Here is a 14,802-nt window from a genome sequence, read left to right as displayed (position 1 = left end):
GCTGTGGACAAGGCCACTTTAGGAAGGTCCCAGCTGGGGATTAGAGGGATGTGAGGTCCCCATGGCGCTGGGCTCCATCCCTGCTTCCTCCCACCTTGAAATGACTCCCCAGCAGCTGCTGGGTGCTTCATGGCCACCAGCTTGGGCCCAGCTGAGCAGAAAGGGGGTTAGGGGTTTCATTCCCAGGCCATTCCCTGCAGGGAGGAAAGGCTGTGGCACTGCCCAGAGCAGGCCTGGGCTGGCACCTGCACACAGGGAGTGCCCCAGGGCTGGGAGGCAGCTGGGTACAGAGAGAACCGGGTGAGCCCCACGTGCCTTTTGCTCCAGAACAAGATGACTTCAGATCTCCATGAGGAGCTTGGCTCCATGGACAACTCCTTGTGCCCTCCCCTGGTCTCCTCTGCCTGGATCCTGCCCTGAGCTCTGTCCCAGCCCTAAGCTGGCAGGGGGTGGGGAAAGCTCTCCTTGGCTCAACAGATGGTTTTTTAATTAATACTCCTGCTGGTGCCACTCATTTCCATATGTCTCTGGTGTTTAAGTGCTGTGGTGGGTGAGAGGTGTGAGTAACAGCGAGGAGGGAGCCAGGCGTGGTGCTGGGGAGGTGCAGGGGGATCCTGCAGGACCGGCTGCACCAGGGAGGGTGTGCTGGGGGTAAAACCCCGGAGGGACACCCCCGTGCCACCCCCTTTGTGACCAGCTGTCCCCCCACTGCCTGTCCCAAGCCATGGCTGCACACTGTGCGCGTGCTGGGGGCTCTGCACAGGGGTCTGGGCAGGGCTGAGCGGGGCAGGAGCAGCTTTAGGGTGTGTGGGGCTCCCTCAGGGGGGTTTGGGCTGAGGGGGCAGTGCGGGGGCGGTGCCCCAGATGCGGGCCCTGGGGTGCAGGGGGGTGCAGAGGCAGGGCTGGCAAACCCGGGCGCGTGCTCAGGGATGCTCAGGGCCTGCTGGCAGGCGGCGAGAGGAAATAGGGCCGGTCCCTTTAAGAGGATTTTTCGCTGCCTGGCAGCGCTGCCCGCCCGGGCAGAGCCCATCCATCCATCCATCCATCCATCCTGCCGCCCATCCCGCTCCCCGCCCGGCAGCACCGGCCACGGCGCTGGGGCACAGCGGCGCCCCGAGCAGCCCGGCCCGGGGGGCTGCTGCCCACTGCGGGGCTACCGCTGCCCACTGCGGGGCCGGAGCGCCCCCCGCCCGCCCTGCCCGCCCAGCCCCGCGGAGGGATGGGGAGGAGACCCGGGCCGGGCACCCGCGGGGGCAGCGCCCAGCCCGGCTCCCGCCGCTGAGCACCGCGGCCGAACCGAGCGGAACCGAGCGAACCGAGCCGAACCGAGCCGAACCGAGCCGCCCCCCGCCCGGCCGGGCCCCCCGGGCATCGCCCCTTTGTCTGCGGAGGAGGCGAGGCGGGGGCGCTGCGGGAGCGGAGCCGCCGCCCCGCACCCTGCCAGGTGAGCCTGCGGGAGAGCCGGGAGCGTCCCCGGGGCCGGGCGGGGCTGGGGATGGAGGGGGCCGGCGGGGAGCGGGGATGAAGGAAGAGCATCCTCGGGCAAAGCCTTCCCGTCCCCACCCCGCGCCTCGGGGCTGGGCTAAGCCGCGGAGAGCCGCTTGCGGGATTTAGCGCTCCGTGAACGCCCAGCCGGAGGAGTCAAGGTGAGCCCGAGGGCGCTCCGAGCCCGCTGCCCCCCAGCAGCACCCCAGAACCCCCCGTTCCTGCACCCCGCGGATGCCGGGAGGGGACCCTCGGGATGGGAACCCCCACCCCTCCTTCCCCGGGGCTGGGCTGGCTTCATTCCAGCCCTGAGCGGGGTCTGCCTGCGGCAGGGCAGGGCTGGGCTGGGCTGGGCTGGGCTGGGGGATCTCCCGCAGCTGCCGGCGCCCCTCGCAGGGGCTGTCTGTGTGCGCTGCAGCCGCAGCGAGCCGCTGCCCGCATCCCGCAGCCGAATGTAGGTTAGCGAGGCGGTGGGACCCCAGGCTGGGAGGAGAGCTGGGTGCAGGGCACAGCTCGCTCCGGCACAGCCCGAGCTCCTTTTCCTGCTCCTGGGGGATCCCCGGCCCCCCGGCAGCCTCGGAGAGCCGCGCTCCCCACCCTGCTCGCTCAGCATCCCCCAGCACCGCAGAGCCCCCGAGCCGAGCGGGGCTCGGCCGTGCTGCAGCCGGCTCTGGAGCACTGCGGGCACGGCAGGGCTGGGGCAGGTGTATCAGCGTCATGGCCCCGGCTCTGTGCTGGCCTGGCCTCCGAGGCTGTGCTGGAAGAGCCCGGAAGGTGAAATGATGAGCGAGGAAGGCAGAGAAGGAATGGCACCAGCAGGGCCCCCTCCCTGATCTGTTAAGGCTCTCCCAGCAAGCCCAGGGGGACCCCAGGCACTGTGTGAGGGTCTGATGCACCCAGGACTGCTCTGCCCCAGGAGCACGGTGTGCTTTGTCCAGGAAACCAGCTGGAATCATCTGCTTGTTTAGGGTTTCATGCCCGTGTTCCTCAAGGCCAGGGCAGGGCTGGCTCCTGGTGAGTCCTTGGGGACACTCAGGCACAGGGCAGGACATCAGCCCCCCCTCCTCCCTTCCTGCACCCGCTAGGACAAACGGCACCGGGGCAGGGCCCCCAGGGGCTGGGGGAGCTGAGCAGCTCCGGCAGCAGAGCCGGACCGAGCTGCAGGAGGTGCATGAATTATTGACTGTGGAGCTGAAGCAAACCCTGCTGCTCCTCGCCCCGAGCCCCTGGGCGCAGGCTCGGCTGGCTCCATCCTCGCAGCCAGATGTGGGTGCCGGCCCCAGCTGGGCGGAGGGGACAGCGAGGCCCGGAGCCAGCAGGGGCAGCAGGGACAGGACTCGCTGTGGGCTGGTCCCTGCAGTGCCTGGCAGAGGAGCCGAGCCCCGTGCGCTCCCCACAGAGCGGCAGGATGGCGGAGAAGGGCATGGATCCCGCCTGCGTCTCCATCGCCCTGGAGGACACGGTGTGCCACGCCGGCCCTCCCGACGCCCCGCTGCTCACCACCCACTTGAAGAAGGTGGAGAACCACATCACAGAGGCCCAGAGGTTTTCCCACCTCCCCAAGCGCTCGGCCGTCAACATCGAGTTCATCGACCTGTCCTACTCCGTGCGGGAGGGATCCTGGTGGAGGAAGAGAGGTAGGAGCTGGCGGGTGGGGAAGGGCAGGGAGGGGAGGGGACCCGCAGGGCTCTCCCAGCCCGTTCCCGTTCTGCACACCATGACCTCACCCTGCTCTGAGTGCCAGGGGCTCTTTGTGCCTGGCTGTTTGTTCTGGGTGCCCGTGGAGGAGGAGGCAAAGGCTCGTGTCCCCCTGTGCTGGGCAATGCCAGGGGAAGGCAAACTGCATTCCAGGGAAACCTCTGGCCTGGGCAGACACCCTGGGCCAGCTGGGAGGGGTGGGATGGGGTGGGATGGGGTGGGATGGGTTACCCCAGCACTGCTGTTTGGGGTATAATGGATGGGATGGGATGGGGTTACCCCAGCACTGCTGTTTGGGGTATGATAGATGAGATTACCCCAGCACTGCTGTTTGGGGTATGATAGATGAGATTACCCCAGCACTGCTGTTTGGGGTAAGATGGATGGGATGGGGTTACCCCAGCACCGCTGTTTGGGGTATGATAGATGGGATTACCCCAGCACTGCTGTTTGGGGTAAAATGGATGGGATGGGGTTACCCCAGCACTGCTGTTTAGGGTATGATAGATGGGGTTACCCCAGCACTGCTGTTTAGGGTATGATAGATGAGATTACCCCAGCACTGCTGTTTGGGGTAAGATGGATGGGATGGGGTTACCCCAGCACCGCTGTTTGGGGTATGATAGATGGGATTACCCCAGCACTGCTGTTTGGGGTAAAATGGATGGGATGGGGTTACCCCAGCACTGCTGTTTGGGGTATGATGTCTGTGTGGGATGCAGCAGGACACCCCAGCTCCCAGCCTGGCCAGGAGAAGTGTGTGGTTTGTGGGGGATTTCCTCTCCCTGTGAGCCCAGGCCGGGGCCCCTTCCCTGTGTGACTCTGGCCAGTAGCTCAGAGAGGGGAGAGGGGAGGCAGATGGCGGCTGGTGGGTGGCAGTCTGCTTTAATTAGCGCTCTCACTTAATGGGATGCCAATCAGGCAGCCCGATAAGATGGAGGGTGCGCTGATCTGCAGAAGCTGAAGGCAGGCGGGGACGAGCAGGGACCGGGGTCACAGGGCTCGGCGAGAGGCTCTGCCAGCCAGGAGTGCCCGGTGGGGCTCTGCCCTGTCCCCAGGCTGTGCAGCTCGGGAATCCGAGGCGCTGAAACACCCTGGGAGCAGCCCTGACATCGGCCGGGATGGTGCCTCCCTGTTTACCCGGGGTGCTGAGGAAGCATCCCAGAAGGATCCACGGCACAGCCGCGGGCTCGCCAGGGCGGGTTGTGCCCTAGCACCCAGGAGGAACCGGCTGCTTGCCAGCGGCCCAGTGCCTGCAGGGAGGCAGCGGGGGAGGCTCGGGCAGCTGGGCCAGGTGGGAGCAAGCCCAGGGGTGCGGGGGTCTCTGGGGTGGCGGTGGGAGGGGGGCTTTTCTCCCTCCGTTCAGGCAGGGCTGGCAGGGCTATCGGGGGGTCTCGGTGGCTTTGGCGACATCCCCCAGCCCGGCTGGCCCGCTGTGCTGAGCAGGAGGTTACTGGCAGTCAATGAACGTGAGTAACCGCTGCGCAAGCTGCAGTGGCGCCGACGTGAGCAGCATGCGCGGTGCGGAGCCGTGCGCGCTGCCGGGGGGGGGGGGGGGCTGCTGGCCCTGCTCGCCCCTGACCACCCTGAGCAGCCCCCCCGGCCTCCCCTGCCCGCCCCCTGCCCGCGGGACCCCCTCCTGCTGCGGGGGTCCTGACCCCGAGGGGCGCGGAGGGGGAATGGGGCGCTGGATGCCCTTCCCTGGGGATGGACGAGCCACAGGGCTCCCCAGAGAGGCGGGACTGTCACTGCTCTGCCCCTGGGCTTGCCCCAGCTTGGGTTTGCTGCCCTTGCCCCACAGCGGCTGTGCCCGTGGGGCACAGAGGGGACGCAGTTCCATTAGAGGGATGCTCAGGCTCGGTCCATGGGCAAGCCCCCAAAACCAATTCCTGTCCAGCCAGGGCTCCATTTCAGGGGCAGATCCTGAGAGCCCGAGGCTGTGCTTGTTCCTTACTCCCGACACATCGTGTTCCTTCTGCCAGAAAATGCTAATCAGCCGCGTTTAAAGCAGAGATAATTCCAGGTCTGATTAGCAGCGGCTGCTGCCGGGTGCCACAGCGTGAATGCCAATGAAGGCATCAGCCGGATCGGGAATTCTGCCTGCCCCCTGCTGCCCCGCTCCGCGCTGGCCCTGCCCCTGGCCTTGGGGATCAGCAACTGAAGACAAACCCAGGAGCAGCCTGGTAATCTCCCTCAGCAGCTCTGACCTGACCCGGGGATTTCCCTGCTCTTTGCTGTCATCCAGGTCAGGAGCTTCTTCAGCGCCGGCAATCAGTGGGATCAGCCAAGGACCAGGGGCAGGGATGGTGCTGGAGGGAGCAGCTGCTGTGGCCATAGCCCCGGGGGTGCTGATGGGGCACACACAGCTCCTCCATGGCACACGGGGCTCCTGAGGCGCCCCAGGAGCTGGGGTGGCATGGCATGACCCTGCTGCTCTCCCCCTACAGGGTACAAGACTCTCCTCAAATGCCTGTCAGGGAAGTTCTGCCAGCGGGAGCTCATTGGGATCATGGGCCCCTCGGGAGCTGGGAAATCCACACTAATGAACATCCTGGCTGGCTACAGGTGGGTCTGGGGGGGTCCAGAGGGGCTGGGGGTGCAGAGCTGTTCTGCATCCCCCCACCTCTCCCTCCTGCAGGGAGACTGGCATGAAGGGGCAGATCCTGGTGAACGGGCGGCCGCGGGACCTGCGCACCTTCCGCAAGATGTCCTGCTACATCATGCAGGATGACATGCTGCTACCACACCTCACCGTGCTCGAGGCCATGATGGTGAGCTCTGGGGACATCCCGTGGGGCGAGGGACATCCTCTGGGGACGTCCTGCAGGCTGGCTCCTTGTGGGCACTGAGCCCACACCAGCACTGGGCATTTCCAAGGGCTCTGGGATGCAGGAACAAAATCCTGCTGTCCGTGCTCCCTCCATGCTGAGCAGACAGGGCTGCAACCACGGTGCAGCCAGCTCTGTTCCCTACACCTGACAGTCCTGTCTCCATGGCCATCCTCTCCCTGCAGGTCTCTGCTAACCTGAAGCTGAGTGAGAAGCAGGAGGTGAAGAAGGAGCTGGTAAGGGCTGGGGAGGGTGGGCCCAGACCCCCTCAGCTCTCCCCAAGATGGGGACAAGGGGAGCAGGGGATGGCAAGGGTGAAGGGAGGGGGATGGAAGTCCATGCAAACCCTTGGCTGTGTGACAGGTGAACGAGATCCTGACGGCCCTGGGGCTGCTGGAGTGCTCCTACACCCGCACCAGCTCCCTGTCGGGGGGGCAGCGCAAGCGCCTGGCCATCGCCCTGGAGCTGGTCAACAACCCGCCCGTCATGTTCTTCGATGAGCCCACCAGGTGAGCCCACAGGGGCTCCCAGCACTGCCTGCCCAGCTGGGCTGCCCCTGCTGGCATGGCCAGTGCCTCTGGTGCCCACCTGAGCGCGGGACGGGACCGTGCCCCTGGGGCTGGTGCTGCTCTGCATGGATCTGAGGGGAGGGTGCCCACAACTGGGGCATCTTCAGGATGTTCTTGTCCCTCTCTCAACTCTCCCTTGTCTCTCTGCTGTCTCTCTCTCCTCCACTCCCTCCTGCACGGCCACAGCGGGCTGGACAGTGCCTCCTGCTTCCAGGTGGTGTCCCTGATGCGCTCCCTGGCTCAGGGCGGGCGCACCATCATCTGCACCATCCACCAGCCCAGCGCCAAGCTCTTCGAGATGTTCGACAAGGTCTGGCCTGGCACAGGGTCCCTCTGGCCCCAAGAGCCAGGAGAGGGGTGGGCTGCAGGCTTTTGTCCCGGGGCTCGTGGCAGGAGTGGGTGACAATGCCCTGGCTGCCCTGCACCTGCCACATCCTGGTTTTCTCTTGCAGCTCTACATCCTGAGCCAGGGCCAGTGCATCTTCAAGGGCGTCGTGACCAACCTCATCCCCTACCTGAAGGGCCTTGGCCTCCACTGCCCCACGTACCACAACCCCGCTGACTTCAGTGAGTGCCCCCAGCCCAGCAGAGGGTGGCGAGCTCCAAACCCAGTGCCCAAGCCCTGGGGGCTGCCCAGGATGCCCAAGGGAGCTGCCTGTGCCCTTCCTGCTACGTGCTGGTGGCTCAGCACCTCTCAGGGGTCCTGTCCTCCTCCACAGTCATCGAGGTGGCCTCAGGGGAGTACGGGGACCTCAACCCCGTCCTGTTCCGGGCCGTCCAGAATGGGATGTGCACCATGGCTGAGAAGAAGAGCAGCCCTGACAAGGCAGACTCATCGTGCCCAACGTGTGGGACGGTGAGTGGGGCTCAGAGGAGCCTCCTGTGCCAGCAGGGGCCCCGTGGTGAGAACCTGACCCACGTCCCTGTGCTCCTGCAGGACGTGGATCACATCGAGAGCCACACATTTGCCACCAGCACCTCAACTCAGTTCTGCATCCTCTTCAAGAGAACCTTCATCTGCATCCTACGGGACACGGTGAGGCCAGGGCAGGGCTCGGGGTTGGGCTCTTTGGGGTCTGGCAGCGACAAGGAGCTCCACGGGCTGTCCTCTGCTCCCTTGGGATGTTTTTGGGGTGCAGCCCTGCCCTGCTGAGCCCCCTGTGCCCACAGGTGCTGACCCACCTGCGGTTCATGTCCCACATCTGCATCGGGGTGCTCATCGGGCTGCTCTACCTGCACATCGGCAACGACGCGGGCAAGGTCTTCAACAACACCGGCTTCCTCTTCTTCTCCATGCTCTTCCTCATGTTCGCTGCCCTCATGCCCACCATCCTCACCTGTAAGGAGCTCCCTGCCCTGAAATCCCCTCGGTGCTCCCAGGGGTGCTCCAGCTGTGTGGCACTGTGGGTGTGCTGGGCAGGGTGTGGGGAGCCAAAGGCAAAAGGGGGAAAGTAAGAGAGGAGAGAAAAAATTAAACAGGGAAAAGGCTTCTGTTTGCCTGTATTGCAGTTTTCCCTTTGTTTGGCTATAATCTGGTTATTTGACTCCTGTTGGCTCAAAGTAGAATGCTAGAATGTCAATATTTTATTTTTTTAATCTTTGAAAATGCGTGTAAATCTGTAAAAAAGCCCCACCCAAGCTGACTTTTCCACGTGGAAATTCCCTGCATCAGCCACTCATTTATTTTTTCCCCCAAGGAAAGTTTGGGCACCCTCTCATGATGTAGCTGGGGGGGGTTACCTGGTGCATCTCCCACCTGCAGGGTGGGTGTGAGAGGGGCTGGAGCACCCCAGGGCAGGGAATTTCTGGCTGCTCACCCCCTGCTCCCCTGCAGTCCCCCAGGAGATGACCGTGTTCCTGAGGGAACACCTGAACTACTGGTACAGCCTCAAAGCCTATTACCTGGCAAAGACCATGGCAGACGTGCCCTTCCAGGTGAGCTTTGGTGCCTTTGGTCACCACCCTGATGCTGCTGTGCCACCCCTGGCACAGCCACTCCCTGCCCAGTGCCCCAGGCTGGCTGTGGAGGGGTCAGCGGGGTGGGGATGGCCCTGGGTGGTGTCTGTGGGGTCAGTGGGGTGGGGATGGCCCTGGGTGGTGTCTGTGGGGTGGGGATGGCTGTGGGTGGTGTCTGTGGGGTGGGGATGGCCCTGGGTGGTGTCTGTGGGGTCAGTGGTGTCTGTGGGGTCAGTGGGGTGGGGATGGCCCTGGGTGGTGTCTGTGGGGTCAGCGGGGTGGGGATGGCCCTGGGTGGTGTCTGTGGGGTGGGGATGGCCCTGGGTGGTGTCTGTGGGGTCAGTGGGGTGGGGATGGCCCTGGGTGGTGTCTCTGGGGTCACTGGGGTGGGGATGGCCCTGGGGCCCAGCAGGGCTGTGTGTCTGTCCCTGCAGGTGATCTGCCCCATCGCCTACTGCAGCATCGTGTACTGGATGACGGGCCAGCCCCCCGAGGCCACGCGCTTCCTGCTCTTCTCCGCCCTGGCCACCGCCACCGCCCTGGTGGCCCAGTCCCTGGGGCTCCTCATCGGGGCTGCTTCCACTTCCCTGCAGGTCTGGCAGGGTTTACCTCTTCCGTGGAGAGTTGCAAGGGTGGCAGTCTGGCGTGAAGTGCTGCCGTGGGTGGGCAGGGAGGTGACCCCCAGTGGCCTCTGCTCCCCAGGTGGCCACCTTTGTGGGACCCGTCACTGCCATCCCCGTGCTGCTCTTCTCGGGCTTCTTCGTCAGCTTCAAGACCATCCCCACCTACCTGCAGTGGAGCTCCTACGTCTCCTACGTAAGGTGGGACCCCAGCTCTGGCCAGAGCTCCCTGTCCTGGGCTCCCCTGTGGCCCTGGTGACCCTCAGGTGTGCTCTGCCCTAGGTATGGCTTCGAGGGGGTCATCCTCACCATCTACGCCATGGAGCGCGAGGACCTGGAGTGCCTCGAGGACTTCTGCCCTTTCCAAAAGCCCATCAAGATCCTGCAGGAGCTGGACGTGGAGGAGGCCAAGCTCTACCTGGACTTCCTCATCCTGGGCATCTTCTTTGTCATCCTGCGGCTCCTGGCTTACCTGGTGCTCAGGTACAAGGTCAAATCTGAGAGATAAGGGGGCCGTGGGGCCCCAGTGCCGTTCCCGGGCCTGGCCTGCTGTGAGAGATGTTCTGCAGATGGACACGGTGCTCCTGCAGGTCCCAGACCATGGTGGAGGCACTGGGAGGTGCCAGCCGGGCCTGGCTCAGTCGAGAAGGGTTTTGAGACATCTCGGAACTGTTTTAACCTTTCCACACACACTCTTCATTGCAAAACGTTTTGTACAGCCCTGGCATGCGCCACTCTCCCCCCCAGGACTGACAGAGCTTGGGTCCCCTCTTGTTGTCCCTGCCTGGCTCTGCCCTGGGGACAGCAGGGACAGCCCAGCCCCGGTGTTTGTGCCCAGCACGGCTGGGAGGAGCCTGCCCTGCGCAGGGGGAGCGGCACTGGGGCTGGGCTGGGCTGGGAGGAGGGAGCTGCAGAGCTGGAAGTGCAGCCGTGGCCGCGTTCCTCGTCCTGGCCAGCAGCGTGGGAGTCAGCGCTGAGAGGAGCCCAAAGATGCCATAGGTGGAGTTGCACAAGGCTTTAGAGTTTCCTGTCGCTGTAGCCACAGAGATTGCTGCATCCCCCTTTTCTTTCTGTGCAAACCCTCCTTCTTTTTTTTTCCTTTTTCTTTATTTTTTTTTTCCCCAAAAGCCCCACTGCATCCCAGTCTTCAGCAAAGGGAGCAAACAGGCAGAGAAGGACTTGGGGCTCTGTCTCAGACGCCTGCTGGGACATCATCCTCAGAGATGGGATCTTCAAGCCAGGGTCTGTGGGAGCAGGACAGTGTTCTCAGACCTTAGGGAGTCTCACATTCAGTCCCTGTTGTCTCTGGGATCTGAGACAGGAGGATCTGAACCAATTTAACCAACATGGAGAGAAGTGACTGGTCCCTTGCATGGAGCAAGGAGGATTTGGGTTCCCACACCCTGCCCATGCCAGGAGGATGGAAAACAGGGCTGGGCTCAGCTGTGTCACCACTGGAGGCTCTGCTGCAGGAGGAGAGCTGGCCCTGAGCCCTGTCCCTGCAGCCTCTGTCCCCCAGCTCCACCGGGGCTGTCTCAGCAGGATGGGGCGGACGAGCCTCGCTCAGCACCGACTGTGCAGGGAGGGGACACCAAGGACACCCAGCCTGTCACAGTGCCAACCCCCCAGGGGGACACTGTGCACTGTGCAAGGGGGTCCCAGCAGTGCCTGAACTGGAAACCAGGTGAGATCCCAGACTGGTTTGTTTGCAGCAGGTGACCCAGACACTGGGAAGGCCTTTGCACTTAGCGATGGTACCAGAAGGTCCCTTTTGGTGTCTCTGGTGGCTACTCCAAACTCGCACACCTTGCAGAGGGAAGGCAATTCAGCACCTGGCTGGCTCTCCAGAGGAACTGAGCTGAGCCCAGAGCTGCTGGGGCACGTGCAGCTGCTGCTGTGCTGGGAACACAGCACCCTGCTCACCTGCCCAGCACAGCTCCGTGGGTGTGCTGGCACTGCTGGCACCGGGCTGCACGTGGCACCCACAGACGTGGGAACCTGCAGGATTTTGGCAAGCACGGACGTGGGGGAGGCAGCCCTGCCCCGCCCTGGCAGGCTGGCCCTGGCTCAGGTCAGCCTGGGGATCCTGCTCCTGGCCCTCTGAGCAGCCAGGGATTGCAGGGCAAACGCCAGATTCCAGCAGAATCCTGGAGACTGATCTTTGGTTTTGCTGGCTTGGGCTGGGGCTGCGCAGCAGAGTCTGGCTGGCCTGACACTGATGCTGGCACTCAGCAAAGCTGAGCTTCCCCTGCCTGGAGGGCATCGAGGAATCTTTGGCCATGGGGCTCTCCTGCACTGAGGGTCTGGAAGCAGGACCCACCCTGCTGCCCTTTCCACGCTGAGCTTGGGGTTTTCCCCAGGGGCTGCTGTCTGACTTTTCACCGTCCCTCACAAAATTCCCCTCTGCTCCTGGCTCTTCCTGCAGTGCAGTGGAGCTGTGCCAGCTGCAGGGCTGCCAGCCACAGCCACAGGGGCACGGAGGAGTGGGGGGCAGCCCCTGTGCCTGCTCTGTCATGAGGTGCACGGGTGGGCAGGGAGCTGGGGGACGTGGGGCTGTCACCCTTGTCCATCTCCTTGTCCCTGGAGCTGGTGGGATGATGCCCTGCTTCTGTCCTGCTCTTGGGCTGGGACTAGTCCCCACTCTGCTGGGCTGAGGCTTTTCCCTGGATGGATCCTGAGATGCAGGAGGTGTCAGTGGGGCAGCTCTGCACAGCTCCTGCTTCCCCCCTGGCATTTGGGGCTCTCGTGGTGGGTCCTGTCTTCTGCACCCTGGGGGTGCTGCTGTCCCCAGCGCTGTCCCCAGCATCCAGCACACCTGGACAGCCCTGTGCCATCACAGCCAGGGCCACCACCGCTCCCAGGCGGGCCAGGACAAGATGGAGTAGTGTGTGGAGCAAAGGGGCCACCAGCAGGCACCAGTGACTGCCACTGGCCGTGTCCCCCATGCCCAGGGAAGGCTTTGCTGAGCAGGCTCTGCTGCTTGCAGAGAAACTCCATGGCACAGGCTTCTCCAGATCAGAGCAGCACTACCAGGGCAGGTGGCTCCCACTGCTGGGCCCAGCCTGCCTGGGATGGGGCAGCACCCTGGGACATCCAGGAGGGCTCAGCACAGCCTGTGCCTCCTGTGCCCGTCAGCTGCAGTGTCCCAGCCCACCAGGTACGTGGACACTGCGGGGCAGAGGGCCTGGACAAAGCCTGGAGCTGCAGGATGGCTGTCCCCAGCTGGGCAAGGGCTCTGGGGACTGGGGGTGATGGGGCAGGCCCTGGGGCAGCAGGACACGAGTGAATGTGTGGGTATGAAGGGGTTGATGAGTGAGGGAAGTGGCACAGGGCAAAGGCACCCTCAGTGCTGCCTGAGGAGCTGAGCCAAGGTGCCACTGTCCTTTCCCTGTCTTCAAGGACAGCCCCAGAGGTGGTGGAAGGTGCAGGGAAAGGTGAGGAGGTGAATCACATTTGCACTGAGCCCCCAGGCTGGCGGGGCTGGGCTGAGCACCCCGGGCTTTATTGCCTGGCTGGTCCCTGCCCTGCCCCTGGGGTTTTCTCTGCCCTGGCATGGCAGAGGGATGGGGTGCAGCCATCCTGCTCCAGGGGGCCCCGAGGGAAGCAGCAAGGATGCACTTTATCAGAGCAGGGGAGCAGAGCCGTGGGTGCTCCTGGCTGCAGGAACGCCACGAGAGAACGCGTCCGGATAATCCCGAGGAGTGTGATGGAGGAGAGCAGGCTTCTTACCCCACACCTCCTCTCCTGCCCCTGCCCTCCCTTGTGATGCACTTTGAGTGGATGAGGGTGGGGGTCAAGCTGTGGCTCTGGCTCCCTGGGAACACCAGCTGAGCCTCAACACACCAAAAACTGCTTCAGCCCCTTTGGCCCACGGCTGTGTCAGGCTCTGCCTCTCACGGGCGCTCTGATGGCAGGCAGGCAGGCAGGGGCATGGCCACTCACCTCCATGCATGTCCAGGCCACCTTTGTCACACGCACAAGAAGAGCAAATGCTTCATCACCTGGCTGGGGTTTGCTGGAGGGGAGATTGGGCTAGAACAGGGAGGGGATGGGGCTTCTCCCAGGGTTTCATCCCTCTCCCAAATCAGGCAATAAAACAGTGTTTCCTTCTCACTGTGTGTGTGTGGACACCATTTGTCCTGTCCCCCTGCCGTGGGCTCTCTCTGTGTGTCCCTGCCATGCTGGACCCTGTGGTTTTCCAGCCTTTGCTGTGTCAGGACACCGGGCTGGACACTGTGGGCATGTGTGATCCAGGGGGGCACCACGCAGAGAAGTGCAGGCGTAGAAACTCACACTTCCACACGACCACAGGTGTGAGCTGCTCCCTCCCTGGGACAGCTTGCCAAAATAAGGCGCAGGTAGCAGCTCAAAGGCCGAGGGAGTCTGCTGGCACAGCTCTGTTGTGCCAGCTGCTCCGGGGGGCATTTGCCCAGGTCTCTCTGCCTTGCTGGGAGGAGGCTGTGAAGCAGGAGCAGGGCACTGCTGCCCACAGCTGCAGCCTGGCAGGAACCAGGCAGGGTGGAGGTGAGGCCCGGGGCGCTCCAGGCTGGGCTGCACATGCAGGTAAGTGCCCCGCAGGGCCGGGGTGCCAGGTGCCAGCTTGCTGCCCACCAGTGCCCAGAGGGTGCCGGGAGCTGCTGGGCAGGAGGAGATGTCCTGGTTTGTGTCGGTGTTTCTGAGATGCCAGCTGTACTTGTTGGACTTCACACATCAATAAAACTTATATTTATAGTGTACTGCCTGGGTGTCTCCTTTCCTGAGAGCCTTGAGGGCACAGCTGGGATGTTGAATTTGGGGTGAAAATACACAGGTGTGACCCCCTCAGTCCCAGCCACCCCTGAGTGAGCTGGCATTTCCTGGGACAGCACCCAGGCACTGAGAAGAGTGTGTGTGGCCCCAGTGACACAGCTGCCACTTGCTGGGTGGCCAGAGCGGCTCTGCCGGCAGCGAGAGGGCAGGTACAGGTGCGCGTGTTTGTGTGCGTTCAACAGGCACAGCCTCCCCCAGCTCCTTCCCCCGCTCGGGAGGATCCTCTCCTGCGTCCTGCAGGCTCCGGTTGCACGGCCGGGCAGCAGCTGGGGACGCAGAGCCGCCAGATGTGCCCGGAGGCAGCACATCTGGTAAGAGCGCGGCTCCCGCAGTCCTGCCGTGTTTGGGAAGCTGTGGGGGTGAGGGTGATCCTGCAGCCTCCGGCCGCTCTCCGATCGTGCTCGGGGAGCTGGCAGAGCCGGGCACGGGTTCCTCCAAACCTCCAGCCGCTCTCCCATCCGTTTCGGGGAGCTGGCAGAGCTGGGTGCGGGTGTTCCGAGTGTTCCTGCCAGGCTCCAGCCGCTCTCCAATCCTGTTCGGGGAGCTGGCAGCGCTGGGTGCGGGTTCCTTCCAGGTTCCAGCCGTTCTCCGATCGTGCTCGGGGAGCCGGCAGCGCTGGGTGCGGGTTCCTGCCAGGCTCCAGCCGCTCTCCCGTCGTGCTCGGGGAGCTGGCAGCGCTGGGTGCGGGTTCCTGCCAGGCTCCAGCCGCTCTCCCGTCGTGCTCGGGGAGCTGGCAGCGCCGGAGCGGGGCGGGACAGGGCAGGATGGCGTTGCAGGAAGTTCTGCCTGCGGAGCAGCCGCCTCCGCAGCGGAGCCGTGCCCGGGACAGGCACGGCG

General features: G+C 64.1%; 1 protein-coding gene across 4 annotated transcripts; it reads left to right on the top strand.

Annotated features, from left to right (window-relative positions):
• Nucleotides 1–1,044: 1,044 nt before the first annotated feature.
• On the top strand, nucleotides 1,045–13,892 carry ABCG4 (ATP binding cassette subfamily G member 4). 4 transcript variants are annotated; one of them, XM_036397437.2, is made up of 15 exons: nucleotides 1,045–1,444; nucleotides 2,846–3,122; nucleotides 5,631–5,748; nucleotides 5,822–5,954; nucleotides 6,197–6,247; nucleotides 6,375–6,520; nucleotides 6,767–6,890; nucleotides 7,033–7,147; nucleotides 7,300–7,436; nucleotides 7,518–7,616; nucleotides 7,751–7,919; nucleotides 8,415–8,515; nucleotides 8,971–9,129; nucleotides 9,239–9,357; nucleotides 9,439–13,892. In XM_036397437.2, exons 2-15 carry the CDS (start codon nucleotides 2,894–2,896, stop codon nucleotides 9,662–9,664), a joined length of 1,926 nt encoding a protein of 641 aa, XP_036253330.1. In that variant the 5' UTR covers nucleotides 1,045–1,444; nucleotides 2,846–2,893; the 3' UTR covers nucleotides 9,665–13,892. The 4 variants fall into 4 exon arrangements, with proteins under 4 accessions (XP_036253330.1, XP_036253328.1, XP_036253329.1 ...); XM_036397435.2 differs by having other exon boundaries at nucleotides 1,046–1,444; nucleotides 2,885–3,122; XM_036397436.2 differs by lacking the exon at nucleotides 1,045–1,444 and adding an exon at nucleotides 1,543–1,646 and having other exon boundaries at nucleotides 2,885–3,122.
• Nucleotides 13,893–14,802: the final 910 nt, after the last annotated feature.

This window comes from Molothrus ater, chromosome 22, assembly GCF_012460135.2.
Source record: "Molothrus ater isolate BHLD 08-10-18 breed brown headed cowbird chromosome 22, BPBGC_Mater_1.1, whole genome shotgun sequence".
In the NCBI taxonomy this organism is placed as follows: domain Eukaryota; kingdom Metazoa; phylum Chordata; class Aves; order Passeriformes; family Icteridae; genus Molothrus; species Molothrus ater.
The sequence above is the reverse complement of the archived record's forward strand: the minus strand, read 5'-3'. Positions and strand labels throughout refer to the sequence as shown.

Bases quoted from the DNA above. Each gene is read 5' to 3' on its own strand.
- ABCG4 (XM_036397437.2), top strand. From the start codon at position 2,894: ATGGCGGAGAAGGGCATGGATCCCGCCTGCGTCTCCATCGCCCTGGAG. The intron at 6,248-6,374 runs GTAAGGGCTGGG...GCTGTGTGACAG, and splicing joins AGGAGGTGAAGAAGGAGCTG to GTGAACGAGATCCTGACGGC. The intron at 8,516-8,970 runs GTGAGCTTTGGT...CTGTCCCTGCAG, and splicing joins TGGCAGACGTGCCCTTCCAG to GTGATCTGCCCCATCGCCTA.